The following is a 23,357-nucleotide window of genomic DNA, read 5'->3' on the forward strand; positions in this document are numbered from 1 at the left end:
ATTATTTTTTTCTGACTGCTGCAATCTACAGGAAACCCCAAGGAAGTTACCACATATAAAGAGATATTCTACTTTTAAATACTGATTTTTATAGCAGAATATTCAATCAATGGAATAAGAAAATATTAGTTACAAAGAAAGTAAGTTAGAGATTCTTCACGTTGAATTACCTCTGGGGAAAAAAAATGCATTTGGCTGCTATTACCAGCAGGGCAGGTTCATGCTTTCAGGGCTAGCTAATACTACTATTTCTTGTTGTGAGGCTTGGGAATTTCAGTCAAACTGGAATGTTTTTACTCTTATTTATTAGATCAGCACCATGTTCAGGTAACAAAGTGTCCCGGTTTCGGCAGGGATGGAGTTAATTTTCCTCTCAGTAGCTGGTGTGTCTTGGATTTTGTGTGGGAAGAATGTTGATAAAAACACTCTGATGATATGAGTTGTTGTTAATGAGACCAAGGACACTGTCTGGCTTTCCAAGTCTTTCTTGTTAAAGTCTCGTTAATGTGCAGATGTGGGAAGCTGGGTGAAAGACAGACAGAATAATAATAAACGTCATGCTCAGTATATAAGTGGGAGTTGCCCATGGGAGGGAGCATTCCATTCCATTCTGGCACCCATTTGGGTACCCTTGGCATCCTTTTCTTCTCTTTTGCTTGCTGGCATCGTTCCCTATACCTTGATAGCTTGCTTTCCCCTCCTTTGCTTGCTGCTCGGTGTCATTTCTGTGATTGCTGCTTGGGACATGTCGGTCATTTGGACATTGGGTGGTTAGAAATCGTACATTGTTCATTTTGTATATTTTGTATATATTAATATCCTTATATTCTCTTATTCTTGTAGTTTTTAGTATTTTAGTAAACTTTTTTTAATCTCAACCCACGAGTTTTCCTTTCTTCCCAATTTCTCTCCCCCATCCCGCTGGGTAGGGGGAGGGTGAGTGAGAAACTGTGTGGCAATCCAGGCTAAACCACCACGCAAAGGAAGTTAGTTCGGTTCTATCATGTATTTCTGTTGTTTAGGTTTTCCACAATGTTTTGCAGCCTCGCTTTAAATGACTCATTTAAAACTAACACAAAGTAATGGTAACAAAAGAGAAAATATTGAAAAGGTTATTTCTGTCCAAATCAAAGCCAGAGAACAGTCTGAATTTCTACAAGTATATTTTACATGGGACAATACAAAACATTGACTTACAAAACAATTTTTGCCACAACCATTTTAAAGGTGACATTCAATACAGATGCTGAGGGTGGTGCTTTAATGATTCCTGAAGTGAGGTGTACGTGTAAGTCACTCTTCCTGCAAACCTGAGCAATTTCTTCATAGTATATGTGTCAATTAAGAGACCACAAGTTGCACAGAGCACTAAGTGACTATATACTTCTTCTTGCATAGGAGAATAAAGCTTCTGTCATCTCTTAAGTACTCCAGCTTTTACAGAAGTCAGAATATCTGTATTCGCACTCCCATAAAACAGAACCCCTCCGTTCAAGCACATCTTCTGTAGATTCCTGTAACAGTTGCTGAAAATGCAAGGAGGAAAGAAGCAGGCTGAGCCAGCCTCATCACTGGTTAGATCACAGACGGATGGAAGCAACTAGTAGTACAAAGATTCAAGGCAGTTTCAGAACCAGTGAGAGCATGGAAGATTTACAAAATGTAATGCTTGCTCTATTGGTGCTTATATTTATTCACTTTTAAGTGACTATACACAGGCAAAGGGACCTTTCTGCAGTAAATCTCTCATGCTGGTATTTAAATGAAGCTAAGTGGCAAATGCCTGTTTTCCTTGGGACAGTTATACACTGGTACTATCAGTGCAAGTAAGAAATATGTGTATGAATAAAGCCCTGACTTCAAACCAGCCCACAGTCGTTGTCAGTTTCTAGCAAGCCAACAGCAGAAATAAAAGCCCTTCTTGCCCTCTCAGTGTGTATAGAACAGTTCACAAGCTATAAATTTGCATTACTGCATGTAGATACTGCAAGAAATTAAACTACTGTAGCACCTGCATTGCGGCTTTACTGTACTATCTCAACTAGGCATTTCAATTTTACCTAAAAACTCCCCTATACCTTTGATCTGTTGGGGTACTAAGATAAATCTTAACGATCTTGAAGGAAAAAAAAGCTCTTGAAATCACAAAGCAGGCAAGCACCAGAGTTTGTTAAATACCACAACAGACCAAGTTTTTCAAAGGCAAAATATATTCGGTTCATTAATCAAAGCTTCATTTAAGCAAGATGAAACCTTTTATCCCTCTAACAGCTCAAAGTAGAGTAAAATACATTCAGAATGCGTGTGGATATGCTTTTCAATTTGGCATGCATCTAAGTCAATGTCCGTGTTCCAAAACGCTGCAGTTGGCCTCTGCATCAACATCACCAGGTAAAGGGTAAGACCGAAAGTAACACATACAGGTTGGGTAAGTGCCTTTCTACCCACAGATACACAAAGACGTCAGGGCAACTCTGGTTTTACTCTTTGTAGCTGAAGCCATTTCGTTTCCTAACTGGCAGTTACTTACACACACGTGTGATAGACATATTGCCATTCTGTGCAGGGGAGTCATGCTTTGGACCCTGCTTGTGTTTTGATTAAAAAAGGTTGATTATGACAATGCAATGCCACACTACCATTGTTTCAGTCATGCCGTATTTGTTACATGCTACTGTATCATGACAGCTAGTTCCTTATGTTCTTGGGGAAAAATGGGACAATAACTTCCAGCCTGACAGTATTTCAGTTAGTTTCTCTGCTTTTATTAACAAGCATATAATATTAGTTGGCAAAACACTGGATACAAGCTTCACTATCATAAAATCAAAACATTAAGCAATAATCCCAAAAGGCTTATTCAGACAAAATTAGCCACCAATAGTACAAAAATTACACAGCAACACAAAGCATAAAAATTTGTAAACTTTCAAATGAAGCTACGCCAAAAATATGGTTTTACACTGTGACAGTTCCAAAATCTTTATTTTGCCACATATAAGGATCAAGGCTTAGTGGTTGCACTGGCTTATTGTCCCTTAACTGTAAAATAATCTTGTTGCAGAAGGAAAGAAGAAACTCTCCTTTTGTCCAGGTAGGTCACTTGAATTCAAGATTTCATTAAACCAATGCTGTGAGTTTCAAAAAAACCCAAAACCCTCAGAAAACCTAGAACATCAGTATTCAAAAATCAGGCCTACTTCACCAACACCTAACTATTTGCATGAATAATCCCACTGGTTTCTGTGGGACCATCCAGGTTATTAGCAAAGTTACCAATATAAGTGTTCATAGTATTGGACATTTAGTTCCTACCTGACCACTAGGTCATTGTGGCTTTGCGAGATTTCCAAGAAGCCCTAACAATGACCACACATGAATCAAACAGCAGGACCAGAGCTTAAATTTGTATATAAATAAACCATAACTCCACAGTAAAATATTCCTGTTGACTTGCTATAAGATGCAAATTTCTAGAAAGTATCTGTACAGATGACAAGTTTTGATTAAAGTAGAGACTGAAGCATTGTTTCATGTTCCTTAATGTTGTTCCCTCTGCAACTTTTTACTTCAACAACAGATCTCAAGACCTAGTTACAGTTAATTATATCTTATGTAGAGATTCTAGTATATGGGACAATTTTTTGCCCTGTTAACAACTTTAGGCAGACTAACTGAAGTGTATGTTGCATTAACATTTCTAGTGAAATATCCAAACTGAAGTGATTACCTGAGGAAATATAGAAACTTGATTTTTCTGTACAGTCAAGCCTTCTGTACAAAATGCATTTTAAGTACTTAGTAAGATTATTTAGCTCAATAGTAAGATGCATAATGCTGTAAGATAGGCTAGTTGTATGGTTATATTTAAAAAACTCAGTGAATTTCCTAGGATTAATTATGTTATTTATAAAGACAATAAGCTTTCAAAAGCTCATAGCCTACTGGAAAAAAAAAAAAAGCACCATCATAGTTGTAGTCTGATATTTTTAATGGTCCCATATCCCCGGAGGTGAAAGTGTTGTGTATACTATTGCACAACTAATAGACATAAATATTCCTAGGTTTGATGGTACACAAATATACCAGACATAACAATGGCACAAAACATTTTCAGATAGGCTGTAAGTCTTGCTGATTGCTTCCACAATTCACATTAAGGTTTCTTGCAAGATCATTTATTTTAAAATATTGCTGACAGATAGTTCTTGTACTTACACAAATTTAAGTCCCACACTTCACTCTTAAAATAAAAAAGGAACAAATAAAAAAGCACCCCCTGCCAAAAATAGCCCCAAATAAAAAACTCCATTTGAAGAAGTGAGATAAGCCATCTACATTCCTTTTAAATTTAACAGTAAGTAGATGCTACATTTACAATTTAAACATATGCTTAATAAATGCATGTTTCAAACCTATTGCACAAAAGCATAAGTAATGCTCTTTATCCATACAAAACAAAAACATACAAATAAAAGCTACTCAAACTCAATGTAAAAGGAAGAAGCTTGTAAAAACATCTTACAATTTCATTTTATATGCCCGTAAATAAAGCTGGACCACTGAAACCAAAAATACTTGAATGATAAAATAAGATAGAAGGCTTAAAGTAGAATAAATAATTTTATAAAGTTAAAATTTAAAACCCCAAGTCTTATTTAAATTCAATACTACATATTCTATCTGAATTCTCTGTTTTTAATGCAACCTTATTTAATGAGACTCTGAGCCTAGATGATTCATCAGTCTCAATGCTGCTGAGGATAATGCTGAGGATACTTCTTTACTGCAATTATTTACCAGCCTAAGCAATTGTGAAAACTACTTCACAGTAATGACATCTTGACAAAAGTCAAAATAAACTAACATGATCTTACTAGGACTAAGAGATATCTATGCTAAGCTCAACTTTTAGTTCAACTTTGAACAATATCAGAGTTATTTTACCCAATATAATCTTGATATAAATTAACTGTCTCTTAAGTTTCACAGAAGTGAAACAAGGCTCTGACCCAAAGGAGACCTCCCCTCTGACCTCAATTCAATTGCATTGCAGTCTTTTAGTAAGGCTAACAAAAAAAAAGCATGATGGTCCAGACACAGCTACATCCCTCCTAAGGGAAAGATTTTCTGTAGCAAGATGTTGTGACGTGATTTAGAAAAAAAATAACTGGGTGGTTTTGTGTTTGGTTCGGTTTTTGGGATTTTTTTTTCCTTTTCGCTGGTGAGGTTTTATCAGATTAAACACATTGCAAAAGCAGTTACACACAATTATAAGCAAAAAACCAGCTGCAGGTATTAATATTGGCTTGAGTTTATGTATCCATGTAGGTATAAACAGAGTTTTTCACATATTGATAGCACCATAACAAATTCAAGTTATTCTAAAAATGGTTATAAACTTATATTTATATGTTCTGTAGATTGTTACTGCAAGAGATAGATTCGAAAAGCTTCTGAATTTGCCTATTTGTAACTAATTTCTCAATTGCAGAAGTACACAGGAAAGTACTAAAATCTCAATGTACTTTAACAGCACTGCATCAGTATCTAGTCGTACAAAAAGATTCTGCAGTACACACATTCTGAGGTAGACAGATCTCACATATATATGTATTTGTTTTTATGTATGTATATAACCATGTTAAGGTGGTTAATCAGAATGCTGTCTGGCGGCTTTAATTTTATGTCTACATCATGTACAGCCAGTGTTGGTATACTCAGGGTGCACTGAGAGTGGACGCTTACAGCCCTGTTCATACTCTCAGTGCCTCACTGGCTACTTACACCAGGACAGTAAGAGCCACAGAGACAGCTCCAGAAAGGCCCCCAGTATGTCAGTTTGTGTACACATCCATACCACCTGCATTCACTATTTCATGAAAAAACTATAAAAATGGTAGACCCACAATCTAATTTGTTCTCTTCTTCCACTTCAAGTAATGTTAAAGACAGAAAAAAACCTAAACTATACATAGTTTATATATAGTTCACAAACATTAAGACAAAACTAGAGCCAAGTTTGATTCCATTGCTCCTATGCATGCACACACACTCTACCCACACAAACTGAGCCACCCAGCCTGAAACTGGAGTTCTGCCTAACCAAAACATTCAAATGCAGCATCCCATACTCTCATCTGCAAGGACAGCAGCACTTTTTGGCCTTTGTGTGGCTCTCCTTTCCATCTCCACAGTTCAGTAGGCTCTCTTTTCATTCTCATTCACATCTGTGACTGTAATTAAAAATGAGAAACCCTCTTTTCAAAAGTAAACACAAGTTTACTTCTGCAGCCAGCAGAGCTGAGAAAGGAAGTCTGAAGACTCCAAAGAAGGAAATTATGGGACACATACTGAAGAATGTGGTGCTTTGAAAACTCAAGAAGAGGAAGAAGATTTAAAATGCTCGGACAAACCTCTTGCAGTATTGGCTTCCTGTTACCGAGTAACAAGTAATACTTTCTAGCAGAAGAGGGGAAGGAGGACAGCTAGAGGAAGCAGAGCAGTTACAGGTAAATTTGTTTTCTTATCCAAAGATAATTTATCAAAAAATAACAGGGTTTAATAATAGGAATAGTAACTAGCATGTTCAGCTGACTGGAAAACTCTTCCAAAAATTAGAAGGTTAACTATTTCCAGCTGCCAATAATATGGCATAGCCTGTTTTCAGTGACTTGACACCTGTGCCAGACAAGTACTCTCACAATCATACTATATACGCTGTACTGCATACAGCTTGCAGAAATCACTTTCAACTACTGTTTTTTAAAAGCGAGCTATTTCAAAAAGCCTTACAAACAGTGCAGTGAAGACTGCTAAGTGCTATTGAGGGTGCATTCTATAACATCTATAGTTATATGTGCATATAGATGTATGCACACATATATACATGCATGTGTATTACCTTGCATCCATTAAGGCTGATGCAAGCAAAATTATCAGTTAAGGCCAGAAGGTGCTAAAGTAACCTTGTCTGACATCCTCCCCACCCCACTCCAAGACAGCTAGAAACTGTGCTAAAGAAAATACTATGGTTTAATACGAAAACAGGTAAAGGAAATATAAAGCTGCTCATAATGATCAGAGGAATTTTTAATCAGGGAACTGAAAACTGTAAAATATCACCCAAAGTTGCCCAAGACCCAGTGTTTCAATAGCTAGTGAGAGCAAATTCTCTCTAAATTAAAGACTGATTTCTGCAAGCCACAACTACATAAGAAATGTTTATTTTTTTAAAAGTTCACAAATGTAGCACTTTTGAGTATTTGTCATTATGTGGTAAAATTTATGCCACAGCAAAATATCAGGGCACATTAAAATAAACTGAAATTGTTTATATTAATCTTACCAAATCAACATGCATAGAGGAGTATCAAAACTTTACTAAAACACAAAGTGAGGGAGAGTAACAACTGGGCAAAAATAACAAAATTCATTGGTTTCCCAAATTTTCAGAAGTTTTCAATGCAGCATAATAAATTATCACCAGTCACTATATCATTAGGTATGTTCAATGCTCTACAGAACAACTTCAATAAAGCCAATGCAATCGGGCATACTATGTATGACAATAACACTTTGCAAAAATATAGTTTTTAAAGATTCAGAATGTGAAAAGTAACTCAATGCAACTTGGTGTGAAAAGCCACATTTTAAAATCACTCCACAACATTCTATCTTATTTCTGTGTAACTGTAAGAGATAAATCAGGCTGAGCTACATGTAACTGTGAAATGTTTTCAGTATCCATAAACTTAGTGCTGGTAGTGTCTTGTTGAGTTGCAACTTCTTTCTTCTGTACGAAAAAAAAGTATAAATATTTTCTGTCCAGAAATCTAGGTAATGCATCCCTAGAAGAAATATTCAGAAGGACAGTCCGCTATGAAAGCACTACAGTCTTCCAAAATTATTCAGCCTATTTGTGTCATGTGATTAGTGATGCACTAAGAAGGTGCCAGCTGATAGTCTCTGCAAAAAACTCTGTCCAGAAGGACAATAAAGTTCTCTTACAGCAAGTCCATTTTGGGTCTGTAATGTAGCAGTAGAGGTGCCTTCTGCAAGACAGAAATATGAGGTAAGTTAAGAAACAAAACCAGAACTAATTTGTTCAGTAGGCAAAACTTTTTGTTTCATAAACTAAAGCTTAAATGAACTATCAGAGTAGCTATCTGACCTGTCAAAATTTCACCATGACAAAGATAAGATGCAATTTCATCTGTGGAGTTCGAACAAGAGATGAAAAATCCTTTCCCTTTTGTCTCAACAGCTGATCAGCTTAAGATCAGTTCCTCCAGGTCTGTTTAACTTGGAAAACACATTCCCAGTAAGGGAGAAATACAGATGCCTAGAAAGCAGCATAAAAGCATATGGTTCATATTTAACAGCTCTCACTTGATTCCACTTCTGTAAATATATCCAGTACTTATTTATGAATAGGTAAACTAACATCCACAACATACTCTACCAAGGAGTCCTGTGTCTCACGTAAAGGATTGCTTCCTCTTGTTTGTTCTGGATCTCTCATCTTCGAGTTTCATTTTACAACTCCCATCTCTTTTATCTCAGAAGGCAGTTTGCAGTTCCCTTTTCCATGTGACTCTTAATTCCATAGATTTTAATGACAAAAGTGAATAGCAGACTTGTACAGATGAACATCAATTTGATGCTCTTGTTTGGTTCTCTTCTTCCCCCATCCCCCATAAAAATCCCTGACACTTGCCTTGTATCCTTTCCTATTTACCTATATTGAACTTAAGGTGCTCACTAATCACCTGTCACTCAGAACTGTAACAGCTTACTTCAATGCTTTGTCATCAATCTGTCTTCACTACCCTAAATAACCCCAATGTTATCAGTGCACTGTTACTGCACTACTCAAATCCCTTTCCAGGTCATTCAAGAATATCACACAAAGCAGATTCCAGTAGGATTCCAGTCATGACCTCCCTGCATTTCAGAGACTGATCACTGATTTCTATCCTGTGACTCTTAGGCAAGTAAATTATTTTTCTACACAAATACAGAAAAATACTTCTCTACTCCCACTTGCACCTCTTCTAGATACGCATCTAAAGTCACCAAGTGGTTCTACCTCAGTGTACACTGTAAGCTTGAACTGTGTTGCTTGTCCCTTACGAATAAAAACTCTAGTTCAAATATTCCCAAATACAGATAAACTGACTTTGTAGGTGTGACTTGCCTCTTAAGTGTTCAATTCTGCAATTAATTGTAACAGTAATTTCACTTGAGTTGCCATTATTAATGTGATAATTAATAGCCAGAATGAATGCCCCATTGTTTCCTTTTTGATTTCAAGGAAGTTGTTTAAAGAAACCATAATAAGCAAGTCAAAGATGTACTTAAACATTTTTAACCTTAAGCCTTGTTTATCCCTTTTAAATGCTGCTAGAAGTTTCCTTAACTAAGGCAGATAAACACTGCAATTACTGTCTGTCCTTCAGAAGTAAAACAGCCTTCTTGAGCTACAGAAGAGAACTGTGTTGAAAATTTCTGCCTTTTCTCCATCATAATCAATTTCCCCATCTACATAGATAAAAACCTGTTTTACCTGAAATAGCAAAAAATAATACTTTCTTGTGGCTTCCACCTCCTTTGCCAGACTTGATAACAATTTGACAGTTGATGCAGCGTTTCCTTTTCCTGTGCAATTAATACTTAATTCCCCTTTCCTTCATTTTCTTGGAAACAAAATTAATACTTGATGTTTAAGGATGCTGTATTAGATATTTATTAAAGTATCTTTTTATCAAGTTTGCAGTTACTGCAGTTAGTTCCAAATGATGCCTATTTTATAAACATTTTATTGTTTATTTATTTTATAAACATTTTATTGGGCCATTTAATGATTTACTTGGAAACACTGTATCATACCTTAAATCTCCATCTAGTAACAACTACAAACTTGAGTGTATGATCCTTGCCAAGAATCTCTTCATTGCATAATATGTCCAGCTGACAAAACAAAAATGGCAGTTATTGATTGGGACACAGTATACGAAACAACACATTTCATATAATACTACAAATGTTTGACAGGATTTTTTTTTTCTCTGAAGACATTGAACTGTTGTTCTTGCAGTTGCTCTGCAGACCAAAATAGTACTAGGAAAGAAAAGACAGTGTATTTTCTCAATCTGAAGTGCTCAAAGACTGTATCTTTGCCTACCTATGAAATACTGTGTGAACTGGACTTAACTGTTTGATTTAGCTTACCAACCAATACTAATGGCCTTTCCTGAAAGTTTTACATGCTTTTAAAACGGCCTAATAAAATTATCAAGGAGATAGAATTCACAAATCTCAGACAGCTCTGTTATTTAATACACTATGAAATTTTTTTTTACTTAAGACCAGCCAGGTGGCTTTCTGCTACAAGGATATATTCTTAAAAAAAAACTGTCTGCCACCTCCCTCATAAATTATATTTATGGGGTTTTTGCAGATAGTCAATAGCTATTTTTACTTTTCTATCTCAGTGTTGAAAGATCTTGATATGAGAAACAGTGAGGATATCAAGATAAAAACATGAGGATCACATGTCTACTAATCAGCTGAACTACAATAGCTGAACATGAACTAAAACTGGGAACCTAGTGGTCTTCTATGATAGAGTGACTACATCAGCGGACAAGGAAGAGCTACCGATGTCGTCTACCTGCACTTCTGTAAGGCCTTTGACACAGTCCCCTACAGCATCCTTCTCTCTAAATTGGAGAGATATGGATTCAATGGGTGGACTATTCGGTGGATGAGAAACTGTTTGGATGATCACATCCAAAGGGTAGTGGTCAACGACTCAATGTCCAGAAGGAGGTCGGTGACAAGTGTTGTCCTTCAGGCGTCTGTACTGGGACCAGTTCTGTTTAACATCTTCATCAATGACACAGACAGCGGAATCAAGTCCATCATCACCAAGTTTGCTGACGACACCAAGCTGAGTGGTGCTGTTGACGTGCCTGAGGGATAGGTCCTGCACATGGGTTGGGGTAACTTTCATTATTTATACAAGCTGGGAGATTAAGGAATTAAGAGCAGCCCTGCTGAGAAGGACTGGGGAGTACTGGTGGATGAAAAGCTGGACATGAGTCATCAATGTGTGCTTGCAGACCAGAAAGCCAACCGCATCCTGGGCTGTATCAAGAGGAGTGTGGCCAGCAGGTTGAGGGAGGTGATTCTGCCCCTCTACTGCACTCTTGTGAGCGCCCATCTGGACTACTGCGTCCAGCTCTGGAGCCCTCAGCACAGGAAAGATATAGCCCAGTTGGAGTGGGTCCAGAGGAGGGCCACAAAAATGACCAGAGGGCTGGAGCACCTCTCCTATGAAGAAAGCTAGAGAGAGTTGGGGCTGTTCAGCCTGGAGAAGAGGAGGCTCCAGGGAGACCTTATAGAGGTCTTCCCCCTCAAAGGGGCCTACAAGAAAGATGGGGATAAACTTTTTAGCAGGGCCTGTAGCAATATGACAAAGGGTAGTGGTTTTAAACTAAAGGAAGATAGATTTAGACTAGACATAAGGATGAAATTTTTGACAATGAGGGTGGTGGAACACTGGACTAGGTTGCCCAGAGAGGTGGTGCATGCTCCATCCCTGGAAACATTCAAGGCCTGGTTGGATGGGGCTCTAAGCAACCTGATCTAGTTGAAGATGTCCCTGCTTCTTGCAGGGAGGTTGGAGTAGATGACCTTTAAAGGTCACTTCCAACCCAAGCTATTCTATGATTCTATGAACATGCATAAAAACAGTAAGTTCCACCAAGGTGTTTTATATTAACAATGCTTTACCACACAACCAGAAAGACCTGAATGTGCATGCAGTCCACTTACATAGCTTTTCTATTTGGCAATAAGTCAAATCTACAATAGTCTATAGCAATCAATCAAATGTGTGTAAGTTTAAATCCTTCTACTACATACCCATTAATTGGTACCGGTACACTGATTACACCACAATTTATGTACTCTTTAAGAAGGCAGGGAGGGATGGCAAAGGAATAAACAGTACTCCTGAAAGTCTGTTCCTTCAATAAAAGCCCAGCAGGTTGTTAAATTACAGACACATTAAAAAAATATCCCCTATGTTGCTGCTGGGCTACACCCAGGAGTCAACCACTTCCAAGCCAGCTGAAGACAAGACAGCAGATACAGTTATGCTTCAGGAAGACTAGCAGAGTTTGGGACCATACTCCAACCATAAGATAGAGTGTTAGTTTGAAGTGTACAGAAGGTAAGAAGGAAGAGTGATAAAGATGCAAACTGGCTGTTAAAAAGTTTGAACAGAAAGGTGTTGACACATTGGACTGGAAAGTAGATGACTTAATTTGGATGAAAAGTCTTAATAGAATTCAGTGAATCAGTGACACAACGTGGAGTTGGCAGATGTCACACTGAGAGTCAAGAGACATCTAGAGACTGTGACGAAGACCCAGCAAAGTGTAAGCAGAAGCTGCATTCATATTTTCGCCACAGTTAATTTCAAATCTGAACTAGTTGAAATGCAAAGAATTGCCTGCCTTCCTGTACCTTTCACCATAAATTCATCCCATGATTCCAAGTATTCCCTGCAAAGGAAGGGAAAATGAGGTATCTGGTAATACTCTGCTCGTGGTAGGTAGTGACTTCAGGTTGAGCTTCACTGAGAACATAAAAAGGAATAAAATGTTTGTGCTGCTTTTGCTTAATCTGAGCTTCAGTAGTGTTTAAGTGTTTGCTACTGCCTGTCCCCTGCACTGAGTATGAAATTTCTGAAAGGGTAGGGTATATCTGACTACAAGCTGTCAAACAACACACCTTGCCAGAGTCCATTTCAACACATGTGGAAGCACATAACAAAGCCTTTTACCTCAACTATTTATATACGGACAGGAAAAGATACACTGCAAATTTTGTTGCAAGACCTGTACAGACCCAAGAAAGGACAATAAAATGGCTATGTAATACAATATTCAAGAAATGGTGTATGCTCCTGTTTTCTGAAAATAAAATAAGACTAAAAGACATTCCTTTGCAAAGCAACAATCCCACACGTTTTGTAAGGTTTTTATATCTGCAAAATAATTTTTAAAAAATTAAAATATTACCTCATTAAAAGAAGAAAGGTTAAGTTTTTTGGCAATGAACTTCTTTAGATGCAAGACTGTTGCTTGTGCTGAACAGCGAATCCATTTTCGTTTCAGTCCACGCAATTTGCTGCTATTACATTCCAAGCAGATGCTTACCTTCAGGAAAAAACAACAGCCAGGGTTGGCTGGAACAACTTTCTGCAGTCCTTATTATGTATTCCACATGCAGTTTTTATAAATACAACAAAGTGAAGAAGTACAGTACTAGTATTCCTTAAACTGAAATGCCTGTAGCCCTTTCTAACATCTGTCATTTTAGAGATAAATGCTACTGCAATCAAAATGAATCTAGACAAAAAAGTTCAAGAAATATTTTTTTTATGTTGGAACAAGGCAGCTCCAGTTCAAATTCATAGGCTGCCCTGAATGAATCCTGTTGCTGCTCAAGAGGACCCTATGTAAAAAGCTAGAGTAAGATAAAGAGTAAGAATATCATGGACAGTTCTTAATGATTGCTTCTAACATAACTTCTTCTTTTAGTGCAACTGCTAAATGCAGTTTAAAACAAAATTTTAATACATGTTTAAAGGATAATTTGAAGTTTAAGAAGAATGGATACAAATGACAAAATAGATTTTTAAAATTCTCAAGATTATCCCCCTAAAAGTTCTCTCTACATTCTATGCTTCAATTCTCACTTATTTTCTTGTCCAACTATTCATTACCTAGTTTAAACAGTTTGTGATGATTTACTTTACACACTAAGAGGATCTAGTACTAGGTACAATCCGTTTGAAAGTTCCCTTACACTGTAATTGAAAAGAAAATCAATCCAAGTTTAATTTACTCTGGGAAAACATAAAAGGGATGGCTTGTTTATCCCAAAAGGAGATTTCACTCTCCAACTTAGTATTAGAGGTTTAAAACAAAATTAATAGTAATTTGGTAGAAGTGCAAAAGGTTTTATGAATAATTATTGATACATATTCAGTTCAATGTATCACAATAACCCTGGGATACACTCCCTCAGAAGAGCAGGACAAATGATGTGAATTTGTTTTGAAAGCAAATAAATACTTTGGAAACTCATAAACAAACAGTCAGAACTATCAAATCTTAGTGCAAATGTCTTTAATGTATTCTCCATTCCTGTCAAAACCCAAAGGTGAAAAGCTTTTTACAGAAAACCTTTGGGCAAAATTGCATCTTGTTTGTATGAGAGGACAGAAAAAGCAGCTTGAAACAGTTACTCTTCTTCTGTTATTAGCTTACCAAAGCACTAAAGCTAAAATACAGGAGAAAACTAAAACATGCTCTAGGAGCTCACCTGTTCATCACTTCGGTGGTAGTCATTATCTTCTTCCTGTTTGTCCTCAGAAGTTTCTTTGTTTGAATTTTCATCTGTTTTAGTTTCACCTTAGATAAGAAACCAGATATACGGGATAGCACTCAGCAGCAGCTTGTAATGCTAATTTGATTTAAAAAGCACAGCTTAGGACTGCAATATAGAATAAACCTTGCTTTTCCCAAACTGCTTCTCTCCTTAGGCAACACTAGCTGCCAACAGCCCCACACAATGAAGAGGAATACATATAGAGCATAACCTATAGTTCAACTGCTAGCAGCCCATAAGCTAGGCAACTTCAGAGAGTCCGCATGTAGGTGCTACTATGGAGATCTCCTTCATCAACATCAATATGCTCTGAGCAGCTTAAAAAAAAAAAAAAATTCTGTGCACAAAAAAGGGACAAAACAACGATCCTACGCTCATTGTATTTTGCAGTGTTATAAAACAAATGTGATTAAAATAAACTAACTAGGCATACAACCAACAGGTCTAATCAATTTACTAGCCATCAACTGCCCAAGAAAGAATAAATAAAGGACCGTTTACCATTTCGATGGGAATCTAGGTGCTGTTTTGTAGAACATGTCTCCCCTTTGATGTCACCTGGAACTTCCATGCCCAATTTGTGATAAAACTCCCTTTGCTTTTTCATTTCCGCTGTTTAAAATTGTAAATATTAATCCCTGTAATAAAGTTCTAATGCAATATTTACGAAGTTACTCCAAATCCCTTCCCTCTTAAGTAAAACAGACATGCCAACAAATAGTGGTATTGTCAGTATTTACTACTCTTCTGTCTTTGATATTGTATCAAGTCATGCCTGTATTTCTCAGAGTTAGAATACTACAAAGTCATCTGTATAGCTACTATATTATAGCATTCCTATTAGAATGAGATATAATTTTAAATACCGTATCTTCTTTTGAATCCCTCCCACAATACCTCAGTCACACCATTGTTCTTGAATTTTTACTTATAGTTCTGATTTTCAATTTGCTAGATTTTTAAATTATTTAATTTTATTGATGTTTGAGAATGTTCTGATTTTGCAGCTTAAATGGATTAAAATACTTGATGTAAATTAAAGTTGTAACATATATTAAGACAAAAAATTACTAAGCAGTTATTATAAAGTACTTCTTTAGTTGAACGGATTCAGTCTCTAAGAGGATTAGAAAAAACGAAATTGAAAGTTACCTGCTAAGAAAGGACTCACACAGTAGCAGAAACTTCATTGAAACTAAATGCTGTTCTGCACTACATTTTACCTCTGAGAATTCTAGAAAGCTGGCTCAACGTAAGTACACAATTTAACAAGAACAAATCGGAGTTACAGTGTGCCAGAATTCAAAAGTTGAACTAATATTCTCCTCTACATAACATTACTTTTCAAAGAAATACATAATATCTTCTTTCTCCACGCCCCCCCCACCCCCCCAACTGCTGCTAGTACAGGTCTGAAATTAAATTAATCACTAGTAATGACAAAAATGAAGGAATACAGTTTTCCAGTGTATGTTTCCTCAGTTCCCACTCCTTCATTTTCATCACTTGAAACTATTTTTTTTTTTAGGTGTTAGAGAGGTATGTGCAAAACAATCTCTAAAAAAGGTCACACCACAACTTACCTTCTTGGAGGCCTGGCACAAGTTTGTAAACAATATCTTGCATTGTTCTGTCATGACTAGCAAGAAAAAAACAAAATCAAAAGTTTAAGTCAACCATCTTGATTCAAAACATTTATCTTAAAAAGGTTCCAATACTAAATTGATGTAAAATCTCTAAATTTACCTAAGTAGTATTTCAATTCTCAAATCAGTATTTATATGAAACAAGAGAGGACAGTAACATAAAACAAATTATGAAAAAGTACAAGCTAAGACAGGAACCCAATGGAAGGTTGAGGAAGAATAGTCTTGGACACGTAGAGGATGATGCCTCAGGGAACACGGCCTTCTGCATCATGGCAAGTATGTCACTAATAATCTCAAAATTCTTTGACTACTTTGAGGTAGACTCATTTTTATTATAAAAGAGCAAGGGTAGTCTGTTCTTAACCCATACAGACTCATCTCTCACATTTCTACATTACTTAGTTATCTTTAACAGGCTTTTCCAAAAACTAATGAAAAAACTCAAAGAAAAAGACGACAAAAATACCATTTTACTTTACTCTTAAAAACCAACTTTTTAACTGTGAGCAACATTATGCAACTCAGAAACCTGTATAGTTAGTGTGGCTCAAGCAGAAGAAAGGAAATGGAAGGCAGCAAGGCTAGTTAAGATTCTAAACTTTAAATTCCCAGCTTATCTAGACAAAATTCTGTTTTAGTCTAAAGTAAGTTCCTATCTGGAAGAATCTAAATATTACTCTAGATTCCAATTGATAAATAAAATCAGAAACATTTAAAATGTCTGTTTCAGCTGCTGCAAGGTCATTACCCCAACAGAATTTGCAATGCCAAATCCTGAATCTGACATAAATAGAAGAGGCTTACAAAGGTAGCCTCACACTTCTCATCACCTGAGATAAGCACTTCATAGCAGTGGAGACCAGTGAACAAGTACAGAAATGGTGACAAATCAAGAGTTTTACAGTCGACCATTACAATCTTCTAAGTAGCACTACAAGAAGAATCAAAATATCATTAATTCTAAAATTAATGTCATTTCAACCAGTAGCAATCCCATTTGCATAGGTTGGAATTTTTAAGTGTCATATATGGATTGCAGGAACATCTCCGAAAATACTTCAACATAAATGAATAAATCAGCCACCACTACGAGATCAGAAGTGAGATTTTTAACAGCCTTCAGAAATGTGAAATTTGGTTTGCCTATTTTCCAGATAGAGGGAGATGAATCGGAGTACAAATGTCCATTCTAAGACATATTGTGAAACTCCTAACTCTCAGTTCGGTGTTAAAATACATATATATCCAAAAGTAGGCTGTGCAAAGGCTGTTTCAGTCTTGAATGGGTAGTATTTTGTAACTAGTTCAGGCAAAATACTTCCTTTGAAGTGTAATCAATGACCACAAAGAAGTAACAGATTCCTTTCAAGCTGTTCTCAATTTGACACTGGTTCCTGGCCCCGTTTGACAAAGAAAATAAGCTTCTGAACCAAGGCACTGGTGTACTCTTATAGCTTTCCAGAATACAAAGATGCTGTCTTAAGTGTCATTTATTAATTCTTGCCTATTGGCATCTAGTTGTCCCTTCAAAATATAGACTCATACAAGGAATTAGCAGTGTATCACATAACATATTATCAGTGTACACTATTATTCTTCAAATGCAGTGATGGCACAGTTTCAGGCTCCTGAATCAGGATCAGCTTGAGCAATATAAGTGCATATAGAACATCGACAGTTTTCTGTAAAAGTGAAGAGAAATTAGACTCACTTTCTACAAGCATTGTTTCTACAGTTGTTATAGAATTGAGAAAGGCACATTGAAAATCAGCACAAATGAAAGTCATCTCTTTATAAAGGTAGGCAAAAGACTACTTGATATGCAACAGCTACTGCAAACACATTGTCACAACTGATTTTTGCAAGCGAAAGTTACTACAGTTCAGCAAAATTAAAGGAAAGCACTGAAGGAAAAGAAAGGGAATGTCTTTTCTTAAAACAAACAAAAAAAAACCCCAAAAAATGCTTTGTAAAAAAAAAAAAAGGAAACTGATGGACAACAGTACATTCATGTTAGGTCAGTGTCGTAGTTCAGCCCCAATCGATACTAGACTACACAGGCTCTCTCTCACTCCCCACACCCTCTGAGAGAACAGGGAGAGATAATATAAAAAAAAAAAAAACGGCTAGAGGTTTGAGATAAGGACAGGGAGAAATCCTTAAAATTACTGTTACGGGCAAAACAGACTCGACCTGGGGAAAACCATTTATTACAAAAAAAAATAGCAGGATAATGAGACAGAGAATGAGATAACCTCCCCCCACCCCTCCCTTTTCCCAAGCTTAATATTATCTCTACTACCTTCCCCAGTTCCCTGAGCGGCACAGGGAGGAAGAGGGAATGGGGGTTATGGTCAGTTCATCATGCGTTGTTTTATGCCGCTGCTTCGTCATCAGGGGAAGAACTCCTCACATTCCTCCCCTGCTCCAGCTTGTGGTCCCACCCATGCGCCACAGTCCTTCATGAAACTGCTGCAGTGTGGGTTATTTCTTCCATGGGGTGCAGTCTCTCCAGAACAGTTGCCCCATGGGCCACAGCCTCCTTCAGGCAACCGCCTGCACCAATGTGGGGTCTTCCACGGGCTGCAGGTGGATCTCTGCTCCTCTGTGGACCTCCATGGGCTGCAGGGGGACAGCCTTCTCCACCGTGGTCTTCACTACAGGCTGCAGGGGAATCTTGGCCAGGAGCCACATTACTCCTCCCCCTCCTTCTGGACTGACCTTGGCGTCTGCAGCCATTCCTCTCACAAGAAAAATTCTTCACAACAGGCAGGCAGACACCTCTCAGAATCTCTTCACATCATCCAGTCTCATCTCATATCCACTTCTTGCAGCTGGGCCGGGCTGAGTCGGGCCCAGTCGGTCCACTGCCAAGAGGCCAGAGGGTGAGGCCTGCAAGGCCCACAAGCCCTATGCCTCCTCCCCCTCTGCCCCCGCTCAGCTTCTTCACATCTTGTCTTCTCTCTTTTTTCTGTTTTCCCCTTCTTAAATACGTTATCATAGGCGTTATCATGGAACATTCTGCTACCAATTGGCTCAGCCTTAGCCAGTGGCGGGTCCGCCACAGTCCCATCTGAGTCCACTGAACAAAGGGGAGCGACTTCCAGCAGTTTCCTACAGAAGCTACCACCTTAGGCCCCCCCTCACTAAACAAAATCACAACAGTCAGAAAGTGAGAGCACTCTGTGTAGAGATCAAAACAGAATGAAGGACAGGATTGTTACATTCTAAAGCCACTGGTCTAGTATTTTTGCTGCCATATTCTTACTGGTCCTATGAACTAAATGGACCTTTGAAAGATTAACTGAACAATAAAGCTGACAATTATTTCTCTCATTACTGTGTCAGACACTGGAAAGCACTGTTCGACTAATTATTTTGAGGATATTGTAAAAGTATAGTTTCTTACAAATGTTTTATTTATGCAACTTTTACAAACCAAGCATATAAAATGAGAAAGGACTAAATCCCATTAAAACTCACATATATATTAATAAATAAAGAAATCTTCTAGAAGAAGCTAAGGAGTTGCAAATTCCTAGCAAAGTTTAATTCTGTATTTCCTCAATTACCTTCAACCTTCCTTTTAAATGTTTAACATGCTGATAAGCAAGTAAAAAAAGTTAGGAAAAAGTTGTGCTGTATTAAGGAGGCTGAAACAGTCTAGTGTCAATCTATTTGCACATTTGCTTTCATACTTACCCAATATACTGTAATGGGTGGCTCTGATGTATAACAATTCTACAGGTTGGACAGGTGTTGTTTTCCTCCAAATATTTCACCAGGCAGCTTCTACAGACTGATAACAAGGATACTCATAATTAAAAAGAAATTTAAAAACATAATGAAAAAAAGTTTGTTTTTATGCAGTCTCAGAAGTGCACCTTACTGAAATTTACACTGAGTTCAAGATCTTCAGAGTACAAGATCTTTTATTAACATTCTTGATACAAGAAGTGAAGCACTACAATTAAGGCATCTGTACCCAGCCAGAGTCTTCCTAATAAAGCATAAAATGCACAATCTCACTCCAGAATATACTGGAACAGCAACTTCTAGCACGTCAACATAATACTGCGTGTACCATTCAGCTTGCACAGATGGTGCAGGAACTGTATGCCATTAAGATACTAAGCCTATTTGCTTGAATGATGGCCACATGCAGAAATTAAGCGTACAGCTGCAATGAACCCAATACAAAAAAAAATTATTCCAGAGTTGAATACTTTTTAAAAGAATGGAAAACTTTCAAAAAGTGCATATGCAGGTGCTATTTTAATTCTAACTTTCACAGAGCACACTATAGTTAAACTTCCACTAGAAAAAAAATTATACAGGCATAGACCTTCAGTGTTTATAAAATGTCCTGAAGTAGCTAACACAGTTGCCCATTATAAACATGGTTCTTTATAAGCATGCTTCTGGAGCTGTTTCTATACAGATACATACAATCATCTGTACCTCATTCAAAGTAAACTATTTACAATTCCCCTCCCTGCCCTGAAACAGTACTTGTAATATACACTACTGTATGATATCCTGACTCACTTGAAGTCACAACTTAAAAATTTGGTGGGGGGACGAGGTTGAGGAAATAGTTTTTTCTTAAACAGCAGGAGTTAATTTAATCTCGGTATTAATGCATTCGTTTTTGTCACAGAAAATGAAAGAATTTCTGTAACTATAGTCCCATCTACCTCTCAGACAAGATGACAGTACAATTACATAAACACCTGTTAATAAAAAAAAAAATGCAGCAGCAAATGAAGTGTAGTAAGTTTGCATTCTGCATTGCACTTAGGACGGCAGTATTGTTGCTGATAGAGGTTATGGTTAAACCAAACCTCATGGCTTTGCACACTAAGCACAGATCTTGCACAGCAGTCTGTTCCCGTGGAATGCCAGAGCAGTAGATCCATTTGGAAAAGTTAAGTCAAACCCTAGTCTTACCAAGTTAATGAAAGCAGAACCTGACAGTGGAAGCACAGAGAGGTATCCTGTGAAGAGTATATGGACATTGCCCAGTTGTGTAGGGATGGAGTCAGGAAGGCCAAGGCACAGCTCGAGCTGAACTTGGCAAAGGATGCCAAGTCCCTCGATGAGGGTGGTGGAACACTGGAACAGGTTGCCCAGGGAGGCTGAAGATGCCCCATTCCTGGAAACATTCAAGGTAAGGTTGGACCAGGCTCTGCGCAACCTGATCTAGTGGGGGATGCCCCTGCTCATTGCAGGAGGGTTGGATCAGATGACCTTTAAAGGTCCCTTCCAACTCAAACCATTCTGTGATTCTACGACACTTTCTAAAACAAGCTCCCATTTCAGTACATCTTCCAGTTTGGATTAAGTATACACCAACTTCTCCTAACCTGAACTCATCACAAGTTAGCTCAGGTTCTGGCAGGATTTTAGTCTAAGCACAGCATCCAAATAAATGAAACCAGATAGCTGCAGTCTTCTAGATTGGTTCTTTTTTTCACAGTCAAGTTGAGATTAATAAACACTCCTGAAACTGTAAGTCCTAGGAGTATGGGACAGCCAACATGGGAACTATTCTAGGGACCGAAACAACAGTATTACTAGAGTTTTTCCATTACCTGGGTTTTCCAAACTTTCCGAGGTCCATTATCCAGATACTTGGGCACTGATTTGTAGGCCTGAACTGAGCTGTACATTTTCTGGTTACTTTTACAGTGCACTTAAACATATCAGAGAACTTTCATTAGAAAAGGAACAGGCAAGGTTAATCCTCACTGACTTTTTTTTTTTTTTAAAAGTTCCATTCCTTTTGACTTTTTTCATTTCTGTATCCAATTCAAGAAATACAGTTGGTCTTTTATTTTTCTCATGAACCCACAAAAAACCCCACCTTTCATAACACATCCGGCTTTCCCTTTCATAACATATGAGGACAGCTTGCACATTACTAAACACTAATGAAACTCAAATTACAAATGTAAAAGTTTAACAAGACCTGCATATATCTGCTAACCTAGAATTCTAATCAAGACACAGAAGTAAACTAGGAAAGACTGAGTTACTCCTAATGAAGTTTTTATCTACTGACTAATAGGCCTGCCTGGCAACAACAAACTAAAGACAGGGCAGAGAAACAAGTATGAAAAGGAGCAAAAAAACCCCCTTGTTTTCTCCTGAATTCTGTTTTATAAAAGAAGCTGGCCCTGTCTCTCCAAAGAGCTCTCACCAAAGGACTCAAGAACTACATTTACTACTGAAGTGAAGAGTGTCTGAATGTCTGAAGGACAGGGAATTAGAGAAAAATGAAAAAGATAAGAAAACTGTGCTGTTCTGAGTAGAAACAGAAAAAAAAATGAAGGTGGTGTAATTCAGCTGAGAATTCACTCTCTCGACAGAGATAGTTTCAGGATATCACTTTCAGGATAGATTTTGCAAGGATGCAGTTTCAGGATATCACTTTCAGGATAGATTTTGCAAGGATGCTTTTTCAGGAACATTTATTATTAGCATTAACATACAGAACACAAATGACGCCAACACATACAAAGATTTTTAGAAAGACATGGCAGCATATCTCTTCTCAGAAAACTGTAATTCTACAGGACACACATTGAAGTAGTATTCAAAAAACATAAACAGTCAAAATAAGGGAGGGAGAAACCACAGACCACAAGGGTGGGCGGCAGGGGGAAGGACACAGAAACTAGCAAGGAGAATTCCCTGGCTTTCGAAGTAAGCACTGAATCACTGTAGCACTAAAAATTTCCTCCATAAGCAAATGTAAGAAAAGGTGTAAACAATGTCAGCTGAGAAGTGTTTGTGGGTTTGTTTTTTTTTTATTTTAAAGAACAAAGAAAAATGACCCTCGAGCTCTGTGTCAGCCATGTTAACTTGTTACAATACTAATTTTATACATAATCTTGTTAATAGCAGCAATAAAGAATTTGAAACAAAACTAAGTAGAAGTTTAGCTAAAGATCTCTACACCACAAAAAGAACACTATGGAAATTAAGATGTTAAATATATGCAGAAGGGACATGAGAATAACCAAAGCGACATGGAAGCATGACAAGAACAAACTCGTTAAAGCTGACGAACAGAACTTCTAAATGAAATACAATGGAAAATGTCATCTCTGACAAATCACAAGCACTGTATTTCCCCTTTGTAAGACATTTTTAGGTGAAGATTAAGTCCACTGAAATTTTCATTTTTTGCAGATGAAGCCACTGCCAGTTTAGGACTATGGTTCATTAAGCTGA

At 37.4% G+C, this 23,357-nt stretch overlaps 1 protein-coding gene across 3 annotated transcripts in view; it reads right to left on the bottom strand.

Moving 5' to 3' along the window:
• Positions 1-2,743: 2,743 nt before the first annotated feature.
• The window catches only part of PCGF3 (polycomb group ring finger 3), a 67,919-nt gene continuing 47,305 nt past the window's right edge, over positions 2,744-23,357 (bottom strand). For all 3 annotated transcript variants that reach the window (XM_086770115.1, XM_086770116.1, XM_086770114.1), the window contains 7 exons: positions 19,821-19,917; positions 16,053-16,108; positions 14,971-15,081; positions 14,404-14,492; positions 13,095-13,232; positions 9,892-9,972; positions 2,744-8,054 (listed from right to left, as the gene is read on the bottom strand). In XM_086770115.1, the coding sequence (XP_086626241.1) occupies positions 8,007-8,054; positions 9,892-9,972; positions 13,095-13,232; positions 14,404-14,492; positions 14,971-15,081; positions 16,053-16,108; positions 19,821-19,917 (620 nt within the window). In that variant the 3' untranslated portion in view covers positions 2,744-8,006. The remainder of the gene's footprint in view (positions 8,055-9,891; positions 9,973-13,094; positions 13,233-14,403; positions 14,493-14,970; positions 15,082-16,052; positions 16,109-19,820; positions 19,918-23,357) is intronic.

This window comes from Chlamydotis macqueenii, chromosome Z (assembly GCF_036417535.1).
Source record: "Chlamydotis macqueenii isolate bChlMac1 chromosome Z, bChlMac1.mat, whole genome shotgun sequence".
Taxonomy (NCBI): Eukaryota; Metazoa; Chordata; class Aves; order Otidiformes; family Otididae; genus Chlamydotis; species Chlamydotis macqueenii.